The sequence below is a fragment of the Ceratotherium simum genome, chromosome 32 (assembly GCF_057802395.1).
Source record: "Ceratotherium simum simum isolate JZ-2026a chromosome 32, ASM5780239v1, whole genome shotgun sequence".
In the NCBI taxonomy this organism is placed as follows: Eukaryota; Metazoa; Chordata; class Mammalia; order Perissodactyla; family Rhinocerotidae; genus Ceratotherium; species Ceratotherium simum.
In genome coordinates this window covers 22,074,654-22,095,834 of record NC_141931.1, presented here as the reverse complement: position 1 = coordinate 22,095,834, position 21,181 = coordinate 22,074,654, and the positions used below count along the sequence as shown (strand labels likewise).

Below are 21,181 nucleotides of genomic sequence, written 5' to 3'. Positions count from 1 at the left end.
ACGGGGCCGGCCCCTATTTTATGCTATTTTTAATGGTATCTTTTTTAGTTATTGTTTGTGGCTAGTATATAGAAATTGATTTTTTTATATTGATTTATATCCAGTGACTTTGTTAAACTCTTTTTGATTCTAATAATTTATGAGGTTCTTTGGAGTTTTCTGTAAAGACCGTAATTATCTGTGAATAATGACATTTTTGTTTCTTCCATTTCAATCCTTGTAGATTTTTTTTCCTTGCCGTCTATGTGAGTTAGGACTTAAAAATACAGTGTAGAATAGGAGTGGTGATAATGGGAATGGTTTTAATGTTTTGCTATTAAATATGATGTTTGCTACCATTTTTTGTGGATATTTTTTTATCGGGTTAAGCATGTTCTCAAGCATGTTCTCCCCTCATAATTTGTGAAGTTTTTAAAAAATTATGCTTAATATTAAATTCATCGAATGCCTTTTTGTCACCTATTGAGATGAGCATATGACTTCTCCTTTAACCTATTAATGTGCTACTTTATATTGGAAAATTAATGTTATGCCAACCTTACATTCTTGGGATTAACTCCTCTTGGTCATTAGTTGTTTTCCACACCCAGCTTACTCATCATTTTGTTTAGGACTTTTTGCATCTGTGTTTATGAATGAAACTGACCTGTAATTTTTTCTTTCTCATACATTGTTTGGGTTTTAATGTCAAGGTTTTAACAGCCTCAAAATGAGATGAGTTTGTTTCTTGTTCTCTTCTCTGGGAAAGCTTGTATAGGCTTGGAGTTATTTATTTCTTGAATGCTTGATAGAACTCTCTGGCAAAACTTTCCAGATCTGCTGTTTTCAGTCTTAGAAAATTTTTATCAGCTGATCCATTTTCTTCAATGGTTATATGACGATTCACATTTTTTTCTTTTATTCTTGAATATTTTAGGAATTTGTCCATTTCATCTGTGTTTTCAAATTTACTGGCATAAAGTTGTTCATAATATCCTCTTTTCGATATCTGTGGCAACTGTCATTATGTTCCCCTTTTCATTGTGATATTGTTTGTCTGGTTCTTTTCTTGATTAGTTCTACCAAACGTTTGTCAATTTTATTAGTGTTTTCAAAACACTAAATTCTGAAATTTAGTTCTCTGTTGTATGAGAGAGTAGCTGTGTGAAGAGAGCTGCTCAACGGAGGCCATGTTCCCAGGTAGAAGGACAAACCGCCCTTGAGGGGCCTGGCAGGAGCGAGCTGGCAGCCTGACTCTCCTGCTGGTGTCTCCCATTGGCTGATCTCAGCCAGAAGCCAGAAGGCAAGGGTGCTCTTTGATATACTCCTGCGTGCTGAGGCAGGAGAGTTGGCTGGAAAGGATGGAGACTGGATCTTCGGGAGGGGGGATCTGTCAAACCCAAAATGTCCCGTAGAGTATCTTTCATCGATTCTGGAAAATTCTCAGCCATTATCTCTTTAAACATTACTTCTGCCTCATTATTTCTCCTCCCCTCTGGAACTCTGGTTAAACATAAACCACAAACATAAACATAAGCCTTTTCACTCTGTGCTCTGTCCTGAGCCCGTCTTTCAGATTTTTCACATCTGTCTCTGTGCTACATTCTGGATAAATAACAGATTTCTGCAGATCTGTTTTCCTTCCTTCCTTCTCCCGTCAGCTGAATTTAATCTTCTGTTTATCCCATTCACTAAGTTTTTTAGTTGTTATTAAATTTTTCTTTTTAAAAAGTTCCATTTGGTTCTTTTTCAAATTACCCTGGTCATTTTTTATGATGGTACAGTTTCCTTCTGCCAGTCCTTGGAAGAGAGAGGAGACAACGATATTTTTCAGATTTTATCCAGCATCTAAAAAGATCATATTTTATCTCAGCAGCACGGCCAGCCAGGCGGTCCAGTCCCCAGAGTGCTAGAAAGAAAGTTTTCTCTGTGGGTTTGTTACCTTCTCTTCTCTCCTGCTCTTCCCCTTAGCTAATTAGTAGGCTCAAGCTTTCCTACTCTTAAAAACAAAACAAAATAAGGCAACAAAATCAAAAAATCACTCAAAAAGCCTTTCTTCAGCCCTGTTGTCCTCTGTAGCTGCTGCCTCCTCTGTCTCTTTCCTGTCACAACCCACATTCTAAAGCCCTCACCGTCCACCTCCCCCACTCCCATTCCCTTCCCAGCCAGTCTCTCCACCGATCCTTATTTATAAGGTCAGCCATGTCGACGAATTCCAGGGATGGTTTTCAGTCGTTATTCTGTTTCACCTTTCTGTGGCCACCGTCAACCTCTCTTTCATTCTTGAAATACTCTCTTGCCCTGACTGTTAGGGCAAAATTTCATGGATTCTTTCTCCTTAATCTCTAGCATCATTCCAGTTCTAACCTTCCAGCCACAGGGGTTTTCAACTCTATCATCTCTTATGTGAACCGTTAAAGTAACTTGGTGACTGCTTTTATTACTCTTTAAATAGATTATTTATGGAATAGTGGAGATGTGCGGCATTCGAAAGATAGAAAAGATCCTCTGGTAAAGTGTGACCTCCCACCCTAGTCTCCTTCCCATCCATCTCTTCCCTCCCCCGAGGCGGCCATTGTTAGCATTTTTCTTGTGTATCCTTCTAGAGAGATTCTCTGCACATAAAAGCATAAACATGTCTATTTCCTCCCTTGTTTCCCTGGACAGGTGGAAGTATACTAAACTCTGTTCCTTCCCCTGCTCTGTCCACACACCCCATGCGTCTTGGAGATTGCTGAGCTGCCCCATTCTTCCTTTAAACAGCACGTGGTATTCAGTTATCCCAGTTGCTTCTAAGTACTTCCCCTGGTTCTCTCTGCCATCCAACTGTTGCCAGAGTTATCTTTCTACACAAATGTGATTGTGTCACCCCCCTGGGTAGAAGCCGTCCTTGGCTCCCGGTGCCCTGCGGGTGAGGTTCACAGTTCAGAGCCTCTTGGCTCTGGGCCTCTTCGCCGTCTCCCTCTATTTGCGCTTCTCTCTGCCCCTCTCCCACCCGTTTTGTACTGTGCTCTGCTAAGTCCCCTGCTCTTCCCTCGCCATTCACCACTTTCAGACAGGCCGTGTGCTTCCCTATCTTCGCTTATTCTTTTTCTCCACTGGGAATGCCCATCACAGTTTAACCAGCAGTCTCCTTAAATCTTAAACATCTCTTAGGGCTTGGCTTAGCTGTAGCTTTTCCGTGAAGTCTCTGAACCCTCCCAGGCACATTGGCCCACCTTCCTCTGTGCTCCCATCTTTCCTGAAACAGCATGGAACACAGTCTGCAAATCCATTTTCCATTAGAGTTGGTGCTACATGGCAGAAGTGCAACTTTTTTTTTTTAATTTTTTTTTTTTGCTTGAGGAAGATTAGCCCTGAGCTAATATCTGTGCCAGTCTTCCTCCATTTTGTATGTGGGTCACAGCCACAGCATGGCTGACGAGTGGTGTAGGTCTGTGCCTGAGAACCGAACCCGGGCCGCCGACGTGGAGTGCGTCAAACTTAACCACTACACCACCGGGCTGGCCCCTACTTGTGGAACTTGTAAAAAAATACATGCTCAGGCTTTACCCGCAGAGATGTATTCAGTAGGTCTGGGTCTGAGTCCAGAGAGTTTCTGATTCATGGGTGGGTTGAGATCTGGTGCCTAGATCAAGTTCCTCTGTGAAAGAGATTACTCTTACTCCTCTGTCTTTCCCTAATACCTAGAATCTGCTCAGTGTGAAGTAGGAGAACAGTAAACATGAAAAGAATATGCTTAGGCTAGAAAGGAGGGGGCTCAAATTGAAGCAAATGTTGGTTGATAGGATGAAACTTGGATTCTGAAGCCTCTGGAGAGTGGGTTAAAGTTGATTGCTTTTAGGACAGTGGTGGCGTCAAAGTGGTGTTTCAAGATTAATCCAGCAGAAGAATACAGCAGAAGTCCAGAGGAGAATGGAAGAGTTAGGTGGCTGCTGCAGTAATGTGGGCAGGGGGTAAAATGGTCCTGAACTGGGGAGTGAGACTAGAATGGAAGTGGACACAACTGACGTTGCGCAGGAAGATCCGCAGGGCTGGCAGCTGGTTGATTGTGAGTGGTGGGAAGAGGGAGGAGTCAAAGATGTCTCCAAAGCTCTGTTGGTGTGACGAAGCTGAAAGCCACTGTGCCTGTGGATGGGTCTTTGACGAGCATAATTCAGCTTTGGGGTTTGGCGAATGATGGAAAGACCTAGTTACTTGGGCTGCTCTGTTGACCTGACTCTGGTGATCTGGAACTTAGCTGGAGTGAGGCAATGGTGGAAGGAGGGCTTTATGCATACCATCTAGGTCATTCTAGGTCTTTCTGGAATGTACAGGGGAAGATGAAGAAGAGGAGCTTCCTTCCTCTCTACTGGAGTACTTCTTCTCCAGTGTACTCAGTTCAGGGGGTTCACTTGCCTGACTACCACAGCCCCACCAGATCCACCAGGATCTTCAACCCAGAGAGCTGCTGTCCTGACCAGCCATCCCGGCAGATGTGGATTTACTAAGACTGTACATCAGTTGTGACCTTCTCCTTGTTCTCTTTACTCAACTGGTAAACTAGACTTTACCAGAAAAGGCTATTGCTAGTGAATAATGAGAAATAAACACAGGAAATGTAAGAGAATAAACAGAAAATGAGCGCCTGTTCCTGCTCCTGTAGCATTAGGCTTGTGGTGACTTCTTAGTGCCGCTTCTACTTCCTTGGTAGATGTCAGTGTCTTCATCTGGTGGGGTGGGGCTACCTTCCTGGACTCATAGCTGTGGTCACTACTGTCAAACCTGCCTCTCCTGGTCTCATGCTCTTTATTTCATTGTATTCCCTTTCCAGGGCAGACCAGAGAAGAAGGCTGCTTCCTTGCCCTTCCTCTTCAGAAAACTTTGCTCCCGCCACAGTGGGCCTCCCATGGACTTCTGTATTTTTTAGTTCCTAGGGAACCAGGACTAAGGAGCCCCTAGTTCTCAATTCCTTAAGAGATCAAAGACTGACGGCTAGATCCTGTGAAGGATATTGAACCAAGGTTTTCACTTTCTCCCCTGCAACTTCTGCTTTCTGGAGAATTCTGATTAGCTTTCTCATATTCTTTCAAGATAATAATTTGTAAAAGTCTAAATACTATAGTTTTACAGGTCAGAGTAGCTTTTAAAATTATAGAAGCACAAGGAAAAGGTGTACTCTCGAACGGTAGGGTAAATTACTGCCCTCCGACCACACTGTCGGGGCCTCAGTGCTGCTCTGACCGCGCAGACCTGTAGCAGAATTCCAAATCCTTTCCCGCCGACGGGGCAGGCCCACGGGGTCCCTGCACTGTGTAGGGGAGAGTCAGTATTTCACTGCCCCATCTTTCTTCTCATTCTTGTGTAGGGGGAAGACTTACAACCCCACATCCCCCTCTTTCCTGGGAACAGTGGTTTACTGGTTGGGCTTTTTCCACAAATGGTCATATTTCTATTAAAAATTAATATACACACCCCAAATGGGGGCATTGTATACACACAGATACCCTAAAATAACTATGGTTATTTTAGCTCATGTGCCCCTCAGTATTCTTAAAGGGGCTCATAAAGCTACCTGGCCACATTTTCAGTTTAGGAAGGATGTGAGCATCTATCCTTCACTTGCCATAATAGCAGGTCTTATGTAATCAACAGGAGGCTTATGCCCTTATTCCCTATTAGTCTTCTTTGGTCTTCTAGAAGGTTTTGTTAAACTCAATTGTCTGTTGTTCTGGGACTGAGCTGAATTTCCTAATAAAAGAGTCAGAGGACTGTATGAAACTAAGGGGCTTATAAGGGGACAATTTCAACGTCTTTGTTCCTGAAGTAAAAACATGAACTTCCGCATAGTATTGACTTATGGTGCCCTAGTATTTTATGTAGAAATTGCAGTAGCATCCCAGCTTCCAAAGAGTCTAGAATCTTGGAGACGTCAACCAAACCTCCATTAGTAATTTATTAGCTCTTGTCACTTCACCTCAACTCTGAAATGTAATGACGCTGCAAAAGGAACCATAATTTTGTGGTGTCTGAGGCAGAAAAGACTGGGATTAATAAACAGTGCAGGGAAAGCCTGAGTCTCAGTGTGAAAATACAGACTCTAAGTGCAAAGGAAAGTGCCAAAACATTATTCTACCAAATTTCCAGCACCAAAGTAATTTTTAGTACATCCATCTTTCCTCAGAAATAATTCTTACGTCTTCATAATGGAGAAGGATATAAAAGAGAAATGGAAATGAGCATCACCAAACAGTTGACTTAGGGGTCCTAATTATCTTGGTCTTAGTGGTCAGGGCTGTGAATCTAGATGACTCTGACTCATGCTCAGCCTTTCGTTTTGGGGAGATAAGGCATTTACAGCCTGGTCTCACTTGTCACTCTGTGCTTGATTTCTCTAGAGTAATCCACGACTTTGGAATGGGAGCCTGGCCCCTTCCCCACTTCCTGTGATCACGCCGGCGGCCGAGGTCTCTGTGGGGATGCCGATATACCACCAGAAAGCAGACTCTTCGGAGATGGACTCTGACTTGTCACCCAGCTGCGGGCTCAGCGACCTGAGCAGAGGGGGCAGTTTGGAGAGCCGAAGTAGCAGTTCGCGCTCCAGAAGTTTCACTTTGGTGAGTGATGGTTTTCTTTGATGCTTGCGTGTGTTTCCATTGGCTGATTTTGCCCCAACTCCCTCCCCTTTAAGGAATATCTTATAAAATCCTTTTGGGTTGACTAGCTTGCTGTTTTGGAATACTTGCTTTGTGAAGTGGCGTTTCATTTTTAATCACCTTAAATTTTGCACAAATAACAGAGCATTACCCTCAGCAGTGAAGCGAGTCTCTCACTGTAGCCAATAACTTGGCTGCTCAGACGCAGAGAGGACCAAGCCCAAAGGTAACAGACCCAGGCAGGGACACTGCTGCCTGTCAGTTTAAATCAAAATCATAATGAAATATCACCTCATACCTGTTACAGTGGCTATTACAAAAAAACAAGAGATAACAAGTGTCGGTGAAGGTGTGGCGAAAAGAGAACCCTAGTACACCTCTTCCTTCCAGGGTAAAAACAAATTCACTTTAACACAGATTTTTAACTCCTTTACAAATATAAATGCTTTTGTATCCCTTTCTCTCAGAATCCAGACCCTTCCATAGCATCAACAAGGTTTTCGAACTTTTACAAAAAGAGTCTTTAGTTAAAAGAGTGTAGACTCTCTACACTAACTCTAGAAGAGTCTAGAGTTAAAAGATGACCTTTTTGCCTTCTTTGCATTTCAGGATACCCATCTTTCAGGATTGAGACCTTTCTATTCACAGAGGGAAGGACAGGAGAGAATTAACTTTGGGCCTCCCTAATATGATCTATTGTTTATCTTAGTCCAACTGCTAATGGGAGCACGAATTTCCTTCAGATACACTGAGCCCTAAAATTAACCCCAATTACACTGAATATGAGAAAGATATATATGGTATAGAGGGCAGTTAATAGTAATGAAAGAATTTTATAGACTCCTAGTACTTGCATATTTTCTTTTTTTAAACCACCATGGTAGTATGTAATAAATAGTATTTGATTGAGTCACCAAAAGAAAAATATATTTCAGATTACTCTCTGAATATCGGAGAACCTACAAATCCTTAAGAATGGAGAATTTGGGACTAATTTTTTAATTAAAAAAACATTAAAAGACATGTTAAAAGAATATGTAGAAAAGATGTATAGATTAATACTCCAGTAACTTAGTGGAGTATATTCTCCAAGGCATTGTTAGGAAGCAGTGCTGCTCTGATATAGAGGAGTATTTCTAAACTTGATCTGGCTAACTTCAGTACAGTCTAAAGGCGACCTTGTGCATGTGGTGATGGACTAAAATTGAGGTATTCATCAGATGAGGGTGTAGTGCATTAGGAGTCAGGGTATTTGAATTCTCTTCTTGCCTTTCACATTTGTTTTCTTGTTCAACTTGAGGCAAATCTCTTAACGTCCTTTGCACCATGGCCTCTATTGATAGAGAACTGAAATAATACCTTCTCCGTCTCCTCCTGGGACAGACCATGATCCCAAGTATGACAAGTGCTTTGAATTTGGGGAAGGAAACTTGCTACTTTGTATCTCCGTTCTGGTCCTAGAGGGTCCATACTAACCAGTTAATGCCCGCTTTTACCAAATCCTCTGTGGCAGCTCAGGCTCATATGCTCCCAAGACAAATAGGACTTGATTGGTCTCTACAGACTTGTCCCTGGAGGGGTGGTTAACTGAGTGCCCTATACTCGTTTATGTGTGTGATTTATCCATTTGCTCATGTGCTGAAGCGCTGTTCTAGAAGTTAAGGACACAGCAGTGAGCTGACGTTCTAGGATTGGGACCCATTATGACAGAACAGGTTGTTGCAGATTTGCTTCCCCAGGCAGCAGACTCTGAGATGGAGGTCAGGAGGTTAGAGTGAAGGAGCCTCATTAGGAGTGTTCCTGGGATCCACATCTGGAAGGAAGAGGAAGCAGGATTGGGCGGAGAGAGAAGTTGAGCTGTGACGTAGATCCAACGAAGGCCTTAGCTGCTCCTGAGGAAACTCTGGAGCTGGGACAGCCCTGAAGTTGTCCCACACTGGGTTGAGAGTGGAGCCTTATACCCACTCAGTGATCAGCCATTGGATGCAGGACGTCCCTGGAAGGAGGCCTGACCTTGAAGAGTCAGTTTCTTTCAGCTCAAGACAATCCCCGAAGAGGATGACAGCTGAGGGCCATCTTCCAGCAGCATTCCCAACAGGTGGGAGAATAGGTCCTTCATTCCCAGCGGGGGGTCTGGCTGGTCCATCACACTGACTACCATGAAGGTTTAGGAGAAAATGAAAAGAAGCCCCTTGGAGGGATCGAAGCCGCCAGAGTACCTGCAAGATATCTTAACTAGAAGAAGCAAGTCTATCAAATGAATTCAGGGAATTTACAAGATACTGCCATGTAAAATACAACTCTTGCTGGAATGTACTTATAGGCAGATGGGATAGGAAGGTCTGTCACCTGGCATTTGGAGACTGTGCTGCATGGTGACTCTTTTTCAAGATGTCACACACAGGAATGCATCTTCAGAGACAACAGCTCTTGTATGAAGGAAGGCCTATTGAGTTTCAGCTCGAGTCACAAAGAGAAATGGCTTCTTATAAAACTTTTTAGCATGGACGTATTTTTTTGTAATATAAGATGTTAGAAATATCATTAGGTTCAAGGATGGGAAAGACTATAAATCTCTTACATTTATAAATATCAGGAGGTCAAGGTGGGTGCAGCAAGAATGCATTATGCTTCTTAGCTGCCTGTGGTGGAGGATTTTTGAGCCTTCAGTATTGGCCTGCATAGGTTTTACAGTGGAGTTGAGTAGGGACCAGAAGGACAATCTCCAAGATATTTATAATTTTTCTTAAATCCAAAAAAAGATCCTTATGCATTTTTAAAGTTGCTTTCTTCTTTACTCATCAGTCAGTATCCTGAAAATCAGCTCAAAATAGTAGTAAACACAAGGGTATTGGAGACATGCCTGGGTTCAAATTCAAATTTCCCTCCTTTTGTAACCTGGGGAAAGTTATTTAATCACTTCCTTCATTAGTTATTTTCTTCATTAGTTAAAAAGGGGGGTGAGTGGGATAATAATTCTTTCTCAAGGGTTGTAAAGATGAAATGCCCAGCATCCAGTCAGTGCTTACCAATACCAGCTTCTCTTTTTCTCATGCCCTCTTAGCTTCCAGGCTGAGCACAATTCCGCTCCATCCTGCCACCATCATCTCATTTGGATCCATTCTTTCCCTTTTATATCTCTGTCTCTTCTCAGCAGTCTTCTGAATTTTTTTCTTTGACCACTAACGATGAGACGGTAAAAGGAAAACACTCCTTCCACCCAGTATCTCACAAATTTCTTAATTCTGCCAGTGTTACTGTGGGGCATCAGTTTGAATTTAAATTAAAGAACGCCTGTCCTCTACATTTCCTTTCTGTCTGGTAAAATCGTAAAGTGATACTGTGATGTGTTTGATTCAGCTGTCTATCCATCGTTGTGTGGAGGACAGTAGTGGGAACAACATTACAGATTCAGCTTTTATGAAGCTTATATTTAATTTACATTCTTATGATATGTGTTTGATTGTGTAATTCTGCCACATACACCACCAGATATCTATTTCTCACTGTCTGATGGGGGACACATTCCAGTACCTTCTACTTAGACCTGTGACTGTTTTTAAGCATTTTCCTTATGGAAAACCACTGAGCCAACGTTAGCTGTCATCTGTTATTATTTCACGGTTGTCTGTTTTCCTTCGATGGAACTGGCACACGGAGAAAATCTGGCATTTAATTTTAAACGGCAACTAAAGTTGTCTAAACAACCGAGCAACACGTGGCTTTTACAAACCGCTATATTAGCAGCCGGGTCCCCTTGAAGCAGTGAGCTCTTGACAGTGTTACAAAATTTGTAAACTTTTTTTAAATTTGTTACCCTCATACTCTACTTTCGGGGACTCTCTATTTGGAGAGGAGCTATATGTTTTTATCCCGAGTCATCAGGTCTTTTTATGACCTATCTCTTCAGAGTGAGAATCAACCATAGGAGTTTCTCCACTCCCTGCCCTTTAATCCTTGACCTCACAAAAGATTAGTCAGTAATCTTTTTAGGCCTCCAAATTGTATGGTATTAAATGCACCTCTTGGAGGGCTCTTTAAGAAAAAGATAACCTAGTTCCTATTTATAGAGGTATTTCTTTTAAGCAAAGGTTATTTTAAAAAGAAGATAAAACAGTAATACTTGATGTTAAACGAGAGTGTCCTAAAGTTTTTAAACGCTAGTCACAGGTTGCCTGGATCTTTGCTCTTTAGAAACTTTTCTCCTGAGCCACTGCAAGTTAAAAATTAAAATAGCTCGTAAATAGGATTGTTACGGCTACCCAGATGGCCGCCTTTACGACCAAGGCTGTTCTCAGAGGGCAAAGCCTGTAAAGTCTCTGTCACTCAAAAGGCTAGTTGTGTTTGTACACGTATTTTGTTTTTCTTGTAAGGAATTCTTCCCCTGAACATTTTCTAATGAAAAGTATGGCTAGAATGAGAACAAATTGCCCAAATCCTGAAATACTTGACTAAGACGACATCTTCTGAATGTGTTTTTTCCTTTGAAATTTGAGAAGGACAGCTTTAATACAATCCAAGGCAGCATGTCCTGACAAAGTTGGTAGTGTGGTTCTGGAACTTACTACCTTGAGAGGTGATGTGGATTCAAAGTAAAATGTTCAAGAAGGATTTAGAGACATTCATAAATGATAGCTCTTTAAGTCGACAAAGGAAGCTTTGGGTGTAAGGTCACCTCTATTCTTAGCCTCTAAGGCTAGTATCGCCAACACGTATCTCCTAAAGGACCCTGGGTGCCATGGCCAGTATTCGTAGGTTCCTGTTCTGAATGTGGCCCTGAAGTCTGCTCTGCACTGTAGGCATCCTGGAGCTCCCTCTAGGAAAGAGTATGACTTGGCTAGTTGAAAAGAGCGGGAAGCTCTTAATACCCATTGTTCTTAAGGAATTTAATAATATATGTGCTTCTCTGAGGGTGGATTAGAAACATCCCGAATCCCCAAACATACTTCCAATTCATTTTTATCTCTAACTTGGGCAAAAACAATGGTCCAAATACAGTATTGAGTTTTCAGAGATTTAATATTCAGTGAACTGTCTTGAGACCCTCCGTCCCCCTCAGCTGGCAAATGTCGTGGCCCTGAAGTCACAGAATGAGTCTGTGACCAGAGAGCAGTTGTCAGTTCCTGATGAGCCCGTCCTCCTCCAAAGCGTTTGATGTCGTTGGGCCCCGCCCATTGGTCATGGAATGAGAAGGCAGTGGTGAAATTGTCTTCGTGGCTGGGTTAGAGTGAAGTCTAAGACGTAGACCGGAAATCTGGCCCACTGGTTGCTACATGTCTTCAAGGAGGGGAAACAGCACAGAGGAGTGGACAGGAGACGCAGACCGATCAGTAGCATTCCCAGCCTCCTTTCAGTTCCCGCTCCCTACCCGGACAGAACCAAAAACTTCCTGGTCAAAACAGCGATTTTAAGACAAAGCTAAATAGCTTGTATAAAGTTCACTTCAGTAAACATTTCGGAAATGCCTACTACATCCAAGACTTGATAGATGATGGAATAAAATGTGGTTTTAATCTTTTCAGGAACTCACAATTTTGTGGCAAGACAGCCATGAGAAGCTCTAGGACATGTGACACAGCTTATGAGGGGTCTAGGAGCATGTATGATGTCATGCACTTAAGGCGTTTCCATCTTAGTCAAGATCTCTTCATCATGTTGCCAGTTCAAAGGGGTTTACGGCAGCCCCACTGTAATCCTTCGAAGCCTTATTCCCCAGATCTGTAATCAAAACTGTACACATATCTCATCGCTCACTGGTTGCTTTGTATCTCTTTCCTGCCACAAGTACAGGTTTAAATTCGCCATAGTGAAAAATTACAACAGTGACTAGTTAGAAATAACCATAATTAAACCCTTATACTGAAACTGTGGGAAATGCATGTGCAGTTATGGTCTCTCTTATGAGGTTGCCAAAGTAAGCATGGCATTTAAAGCTATGTAAGGAACTATGAAGAGGCCGATTTTTATTTTCTTCTCGCTGCCCCTATTCTGTTTCATCTTCAGGGGGTTCCCTCATCAACTTAGGATATTAAATCCAGAGAGCCTTACTCAAGTGTCAGGGAGATCATTTTGGTGTCTATAAAAAGAAAATGTGAACATTAGATCACAGTCTGCCAAAACCAATACCCTAGGCTACCTCCCTGGGAGGCTGGTAGTTAAGAGATATTAGCTCATCTCAAGGAATTTTTTTAGCCATCATAATCTTTTTTTTTTCTTCCTGGGGAAGATTGGCCCTGAGCTAACATCTGTTGCCAATCTTCCTCTTTCTTTTTTTTCTCCCCAAAGCACCAGTACATAGTTGTATATCCTAGTTGTAGGGCCTTCTAATTCTTCTATGTGGTACGCTGCCTCAGCATGGCTTGATGATCAGTGTGTAGGTCCACACCCAGGATCCGAACTGGCGAACTCCGGGCTGCTGAAGCGGCAGAATGCGCAAACTCACCCACTACACCACTGGGCCAGCCCCATAATCTTCTCTATGATTTTTTTTTTTTTTTTTGTCTAGAGTAGAGATATGTTCTGCTGGTTCTTTTTTCCTCCCTCACAAGGAGTTGCCACCATTGTCTTAGTCTGCAATTAAACCAAATTTCTTTGTTTAAAAGGAAAAAAAAAACAAAAGAAAAAAGCCTAAGACTGAATTAATTCAGCTGTTGTTTAGGTAGGGGTTATTTTAGTGTGAGTATTTTAAGCCTTCTCAACTTTTTTGTTCAACCAACCAAAGGTTTTTCTACCATTTCCCCCAGAACAAAACTCCTGCCCCAGATCTGTACTCCCGTAGGCATATCTAGGATTGTTGACTTTCATAACTGTTCATGGCATTCATTGTAAAAGGTTGTCATCCAGCTCATCTGGATGTTCCTCTTGGAGCTCCAGTGGGACTAGATGGACGTTGTTTCTGTCATCTTTGTGCAGGAGTGGATAGACATCAGCAAGACCAGGATTTGTCCTCCTCCTCGTGGGAGACTTGTACAGTGTACATTACAATTACTTCAGTAGATTTAGCGTTTTGAATTTTCTGGATTGAATACCTTAGAAATTATTTCTTCACAATCATAATACACACATTAGGGTAGAAATGTATGTACTTTCGTATTCTTGAAGCAAAATGGTATTTCCCTGGGAGACTTGGAGATATTACCTAAAGTCAACATGGTGGAGTAGAGTGGGTGAGGTGTGGTTTTCTAGATAGTTCTTTTAGCATCTGGAGATGCGTAGACTTAAAGAGCTTCCTTTTACTTCACAGCTCCAATTGGTGCATTAAAAACACCATTTATAGAAAGGGCATTTTTCAAAACTTTTCTGCTGCCAGCCTACTACCACCTTCCAAATACTGGGGACAGAGTTAGGTTATCTCCGGTTCACCCCTGCCCAAGAAAGCTGCTGTTTCTGTTTATCCTCATTTCCCATCTTCTTAGTTCCTTAGGAACTAAGTTAGCAAATCCCACTTCCAGAAGCACCACCAGTCAAGCAAAGACCATCACTGTGAGGGCTCCGGCTTTCTTCCCTCCTCCACTTGGGCCACTAGGCCACTGCTTGTCGTTTCTTTGTTTTGTTTTGTTTTGTTTTAATATATAACAATTTCATTGAGATGTAATTCACATACCGTACAGTTTACCCATTTAAGGTATGCCATTCAATGATTTTTAGTAGATTCAGAGTTGTGCAGCCATCATTACAATCAAACTTAGAACATGTTCATCACACCAGAAGAAACCCTGTGCCCATCAGCAGTCACTGCCCGTTTCCTCCAGCTCCCTCTGCCCTGGGCATCCACTCCTGTGCTTCCGGGCTCTATAGATTTGCCTGTTCTTGCTGCCTTGTGTCTCATGCTCTACCTTTTCCCCAAGGCGCATGTCTTCCTCTTTAACATCCCTGTCTGGGAGAACCAGTGTGGGCATCTCCTGGGAACGGGAGGAGTAGACAGGAACTCTCTTGGACCAGGGCTGTGTGCCGCTTTTCTGGCCCTGAATGCCCTGCTCTCCTGCCCTGGCACCAGGGTTTTGTCTGTTTCTGCCTTCTTTCCGCTCCCAGGGGCAAGCAGAGTCCAGGCTCATTTGGAGGGCAGCTTCATGATTGGGGAATTAGGCAACAGACTGAGCCACAGCATTCTGGCCCTGCCCCTTAGGTCAGGGCTCAAGGCCAGGCTGATCACAAAGAAGGCACTTGGTGGTACCTTCCAGTTACCTAGAGCGTACTCCAGCCTCTAAGCCTGGAGAGAGACCTCGGACAGGTTGAGGATGCGGGAGTCTGTCTTCCAGGACCTGAGACTCTGATCGCTGACCAGCCTGGCTAAAATGGATTTTACTGAGTGAAAATCTGAGCTTGAGGATGTTCATCCTGGATAAGATGGACAAGACCTGTGCAGGCGTCCAAGCACAGATCCTGGATCAGCGTGTGATGAGAAAGGGAAATGAGTAGAACAAAACAAGAGCACGCATCGAGTGTGTTCTTGTCTTGGCCCCTCCACAGAATAGTTGTACGACCCTTGGAAAGTCATTTCGTTGCCTCTGAACCTAGTTTTCACATCTTCACATGAGGGAGCTGGACCCATTGATCTGTGTTGCGTCTTTCAGCCTGTGAGTCCTACAAGTAGTCACAGAACATAAAACGGTTGTGTAGGAGCTTCCCTTTCTAAGCTTATTTTCCAAATGGAATCTTATGTTGGGACTTCTTGCTTTGAGGTTGGATTAGATGTGTGGGGTTTATATACTCCATTCGTATTTTTGTCCCTCATGTAATGTGGGAAGTTGGCCAGTGTCTTAAGCTGAAAGTCTGTTACAGGCCAGTTGTCCATTTAATTCTACTGTCTATCCAACCTAAGAGAAATTATTAAACCTAACTAAAGCAGATTTCTAAAACACCTGTGAATAACCCTATAGAAACAATGAATTGGGAAGGTCACAGTATGAGGAAGAGGGTGGAGAGCCTTAATTTATTTTCCTAGAGTTTTTATTCAACAGATAGTTGTGGTTAAGACTTTATTTTGGTTATGGTTGTTATCATTATCACATCATCCTAACACCCGTGATGGTTATAATTATTAACTACAGGGATCTGTGTTATGCTAAGAGCCCGAATGATTTTAGACTTGCAAGGTTGTTTGTTGAATCACTGAGCTAAACTACTCTGCATGGATACAAGAAAAATTTGAAATGTCTTAGGGTGAACCTGGAAATGTCTTAGGGTGAACCTGGGGGAGCAATAAGAGTTAGGAAGTGGTGTGTGCTGAGTGAGGGGGGACGGGATTCTAGCAAGAATAAGGTATACAGAGAAAGGACGAGACGAAAATGCTCTACGCCACATATTGTGATCCTCCAGATAATCCCACTAATCTTCAATAAAATCCAGAAAAATTGCAAAATGAATAGTGTCACTGGGTTTCTTATGAAAGTTTCAGGTTCTGGTCGTCAGAGGGCCAAAATAGGCAGAGATGGTGAGGAGGCAACTGACATTTTGGTTACAGTGACTGCCTACTGGACACGAGACAACCTCTAAGCTCTATGGATAGTTTACAAATATATCAGACATGACTTTTTCCTTTAAGTGTAAAGGCTAGTAGAGGTGAAAAGCATGGGCGATGAACAACTACTAAAAAATAGAATTTTATATGAGGAGTTGATTCTTCTTTTGAAATATCTCTCAAATCCATCTCCTTCTCTCTGTTCCCATCACCACTACTCTAGTTTAAGTGACTTTTTACTCTTGTCTAAATTGTTTCCCATATTCAATATTTCCCACACTATAGCCAACATGATCTCTCCAAAATATATATCTAACCATCCTTTGTCCCTTTTTATTTAACTCTGACTCACTTCTTTTAGATTATTGAATAATATATCATTTCCTCACCAAAGTTTTTCCAGATCAGACCCTCTTCCCCAAAAGTGTGAATTGTTACCCATGCTATGTTTCTGTAACACTCCAGAGTGAACTTGTCATAGCCATTTCCACATTCTAAAGTAATTGCCCATTTTATTGTCTGAAGCCCTCATTAGATGGTCAACTAGACAGCAGGAACATTATTTACACTGTGTATTTACATTGCTCGATGCTTAGTAGATGCACAAATATTTGAATGTATGATTCAGTAGATGCTATGGGAGTGGCTGGAGGTGTGGTGACATTTAAATTGGACCATGAAGGATAGGTAGATGTGGCTATGCGGAGATGGGCATTGCTGACATAGAAACAGGTATAAGAAATAGGAAATGATTTGATTTGATTATAGAGCAAGAGTTGGCAGACTACAGCCTGTATACCAAATCTGGCCTCCACCCTGTTTTTGTAAATAAAGTTTTATTGTAACAAAGCTAGGCTTGTTCATTTACATACTGTCTATAACTTTCACGCTATATTGACAGAATTGAGTAATTGCCACCATAAAGCCTGCAAAGCCCAAAATATTTACTATCTGGCCCTTTACAGAAAAAAATTGCTACCCCTGCAATAGAGGATAAAGGGGAGAGTAGTAGGAGGTGAAATTTGAAAGGTAGGGAGGGCCAGACCCTAGAGTTGTCAGAATAAAGCGCAAATTCCTTAGTCATATGTTCTGTAGACATAGATGACTGCTAAGATTACAATACTAGGGTTTGTTTTTGTTTTTAACCTATTCCTTTTTTCCTTGGTCTAGTGCTCAACACTCAATGAAAGGAATACTTTGTGCCCATTTTCCCTCATAGTATCTTGCCACCCTTCTAATGCCCCTTGTACTGACCCTGTTATTATAGGGAGTATTGAGGAATATTGAACTTCTCAGGGACTGTACAACTGCTAGAAGTGTAAACTGATAAAATTACAGAGATCTGATTAATATGAAACTGTTCTAATTTCAGCTGGAGAAACAGTATTCTTTTTTTTTTCTTTTTTCTCCCCAAAGCCCCAGTGCATAGTTGTGTATCATAGTTGTAGAGTTGTAGCTCTTCTATATGGGAAGCCACCTCAGCATGTGTTGATGAGCGGTGAGTAGGTCTGTGCCCAGGATCCAAACCGGCGAACTCCGGGCTGCTGAAGTGGAATGCGCAAATTTAACCACTGCACCTCCGGGCCGGCCCCAAAAGTATTCTTAAAATCAGTCTGTTCCTCCTTTTCCCCTCCACCCCAAATCTCAGAAAAAGTGGAACAAAAAAATATGCTATGAACTAAAATCTTAGGGCATCTTGTTTCAAAAGTTGAAATTTTAAAAAGAAAGGTATATAAAACCTGATTACAATGAAAGGAAAATCCTAGGCCAATCTATCTTGTGAAAATAGATGCAGAAATTCTAAGCAAAATATCAGGAAATCAAATTCAGTAATGTATAAAGAGGATAATAACATCACAACCGAGTTGGCTTATTCCAAGAATGCAAGGTTGGTTTAATATTTGAAAAGCAGTCATTGTAATTCAGTTCATTAACAGAATAAAGGAGAAAAGTGTATGATCATCTCTCCCCAGCCTGGGCACTATTGACATCTGGGGCCAGGTAATTCTTTATGTGGGGAGTTGTCCTGTGCATTCTAGGGTGTTTATATAGCACCACTCCTGGCCTCTATCCACTAGTTGCTAGTAGCACCCACCCAGTTGTGACAACCAAAAATGTCTCCAGACATCACCAAATGCCCCACGGAGGGTAAAATCATCCCCAGCTAAGAACTACTGCAATAAATGAAGAAAAAGCATTTGACGAAATTCAAAGCCCATTCGTTATTTTAAAAACAGACACACATAGCAAACTAGGAATAGAAGAAAACTCTCTTAATCTGATAAAGTTCATTTTTTTAAAAAGCCTGCCGCAGGGCCGGCCCCGTGGCTTGGCGGTTAAGTGCGTGCGCGCCGCTGCTGGCACCCTGGGGTTCGGATCCCCGGTGCGCACCAACGCACTGCTTCTCCTGCCATGCTGAGGCCGCGTCCCGCATGCAGCGGCTAGAAGGATGTGCAACTGCGGCATGCAATTATCTACTGGGGCTTTGGGGGACAAAAAGGAGGAGGATTGGCAATGGATGTTGGCTCGGAGCCGGTCTTCCTCAGCGAAAAGAGGAGGATTAGCACGGATGTTAGCTCAGGGCTGATCTTCCTCAAAAAAAAAAAAAAAGCCTGCCGCAAACTTTATACTTAATGGTGAAATGTTGAAAGCTTTCTCCCTGATATTGGGAACAAGACAGAGATACCACTGCTATTCAGCTGACTGGAGAAGCAGCCAGTACAGTAAGGCAGAATGAAAAAATGAGGGAACGGCATAAGGAATGGAAAGGAGGAAATAAAAATCTGTCATTTGCAGACAGCATTGTATATGTAGAAGATGGAAAAAAATCGACAGATAAACTGTTAGAATTATGCAGCAAATGTGTTAAATTTACTTATTATAAGATCAGTATACTTTGTATGTCTATACACCAGCAATAATTAGAAAATTTAAAAAGGGACACCATTTATAATAGCATCAAAAAACATAAAATACCTAAGAAGATATATAACGAAAACTGTGTAAAATCTTACACTGGAAACTACAAGATATTATTGAGAGAAATTAAAGAACCAGATCAATGCATATCAAACTTTAGTGCGTCAGTATTATCCAGAATGTGAGTCAAAACACAGATTGAAGGGCCAGCCCCTTAAATTTCTTCAGTAGATCTGAGGTGGGGCCCAAGAATTTGTATTTCTAACAAGTTCCCAGGTGCTGCTGCTGCTGCAAGTTGAGGGACCACCCTTTGAGAGCCACTAATCTAAATAAACGAAGGCGTACACCACATTTGTGGATGGAAAAACTATTGGAAAACATCAGTTGTCCTCGATTGGAGGAACTTCCGTGCAGTCCCAATGAAAGTCCCAGCAGGGGTGTGTGTGTGTATTTATGTGTGTGTGGAAACTGACAAGCTGATACTAAAACTTACATGGAAATAAAGAGTCCAGAAAAGCTAGCACAGACTTAAAGAACAGCAAAACTGGAGGGCTTTAAACTACGAGATATCGAGACTTATTATAAAGTTATTATTAAACAGTATTTTATTGGTGTACAAATGGACAAGTAGACAAGCGAACAGAAAAGAGATTCCAGAAACAGACCAACATGGGTACTGTCATCTGATTTACAACCAAGCAGACCTGCAGTGGAGGAAGGATGGATGGTCTTTTCAAGGAATGGTGCTGAAACAACTGGGTATCTATCGAGAAAACAATGAATCTTGAGATCACACCATACACAGAAGTGCATTCCAGATGAACTGTAGCACGAACTATGGAAGGTTAAAAACAAGAATGCTTCTAGAATAAAACATAGGTGAATATCTTCATGACCGTGGAGTAGGGAGTGGTTTCTTAAATAGGACACACAAAACTCTAACCGTGAAAGAAAAGATTGATACATTGGACTATGTTAAAATTAAGGACTAGTCATCAAAAGACCCCCATTAAGAGCGAGAAAAGGCAAGCCAGCGAGTAGAAGATATTTGCAGTAAATATATCCAACAGAAGAGTTGTATCTAGTATGTGTAATCGTACAAATTATTTTTTTAAAGACAACTAGCTAGAAAAATAGGCAAAAGACATGAACAGGCGCTTCATAAAAGGATCTCTAAATGGCCATTTAACTACTATGAAAGAAAGATGCTCAACACCATTAGTCTTCTTGGGAATGGATTGAAAATCAGATGCAACACCAGCATATACCTGTCATACAGGGCTGGAGAACCAGCAGCCTGCCAGTGGTCGTGTGAATTGGTCTGGCCACTTCTGAGAACTGTTTGGCTGTATCTGCCAAAGCACACCTATAGCTTGTGACCCAGCAATTGTATATAGGTTTGTATCCGATGAATATCTATTGCTTGTTCTCCCTATCGGTGCTCTGTTCCATCTGCTTACCTAACCCATGCTCTCGGTATCTCCCTCCAGCCATATTCCATTGTATCTGTTTACTGAACCCGTGCTGGAGATAGTCTCCTTTTCCTGAGTCATCATTCCTCAGGATTAAGCTAATATAGCCAGGATAGTTTGAGCAATTTGCATGTATTCTTGTGTTAATCCTACCAAAACAAATGTATGCTATGCCTTAAACTAAAGAAAAGTCTCCAACATGGTGGAGACTGCAGGCTCTGTGATGGCCTGGGAGTTGGGTGCGTGGGGGTGGGTGGGCATTTGAATACTCCTGAGATCAGAGCCTGAAAAGCATCACTCTGCACCATGTAGATGAGCTCTTAATCACCATTGCTTCTGCCATTTTTTTTGTTGTTTTATCCAAGTTCATGCTCATAGTAGAGTCAAATGGTTTTATAAGATTTATGAAAAGCATTAGTCTTCCATGTACCCCTCCCCCATTTCCTACTCATCAGAGGCAACAATTTTTAACTCATTCCTGTTTCTTTGTCATTTGTCTTCATTTTCCCCACTATTGACATTTGACTGTATATCCTTTCAGCATTTGTTGTATGTGTATATGTAGTAAATATGCATATATTTAAATCCAATCGAGACAACTCTATTTTTCTGTCTGCCTTTTTTTCACTTGGCGTTATATTCTTTGAAAACACCATTTAAAATGGCTGTATAATATTCCATCTGTGAATGTGCATGATTTGTTTAACCATACCCTG

The 21,181-nt window shown here is 41.9% G+C and overlaps 1 protein-coding gene across 3 annotated transcripts in view; it reads left to right on the top strand.

Moving 5' to 3' along the window:
• Positions 1 to 21,181, top strand: part of PROSER2 (proline and serine rich 2) — a 44,406-nt gene that overhangs the window by 14,489 nt on the left and 8,736 nt on the right. For all 3 annotated transcript variants that reach the window (XM_004425371.3, XM_087420830.1, XM_087420829.1), the window contains exon 2: positions 6,357 to 6,575. In XM_004425371.3, the coding sequence (XP_004425428.1) occupies positions 6,438 to 6,575 (138 nt within the window). In that variant the 5' untranslated portion in view covers positions 6,357 to 6,437. The remainder of the gene's footprint in view (positions 1 to 6,356; positions 6,576 to 21,181) is intronic.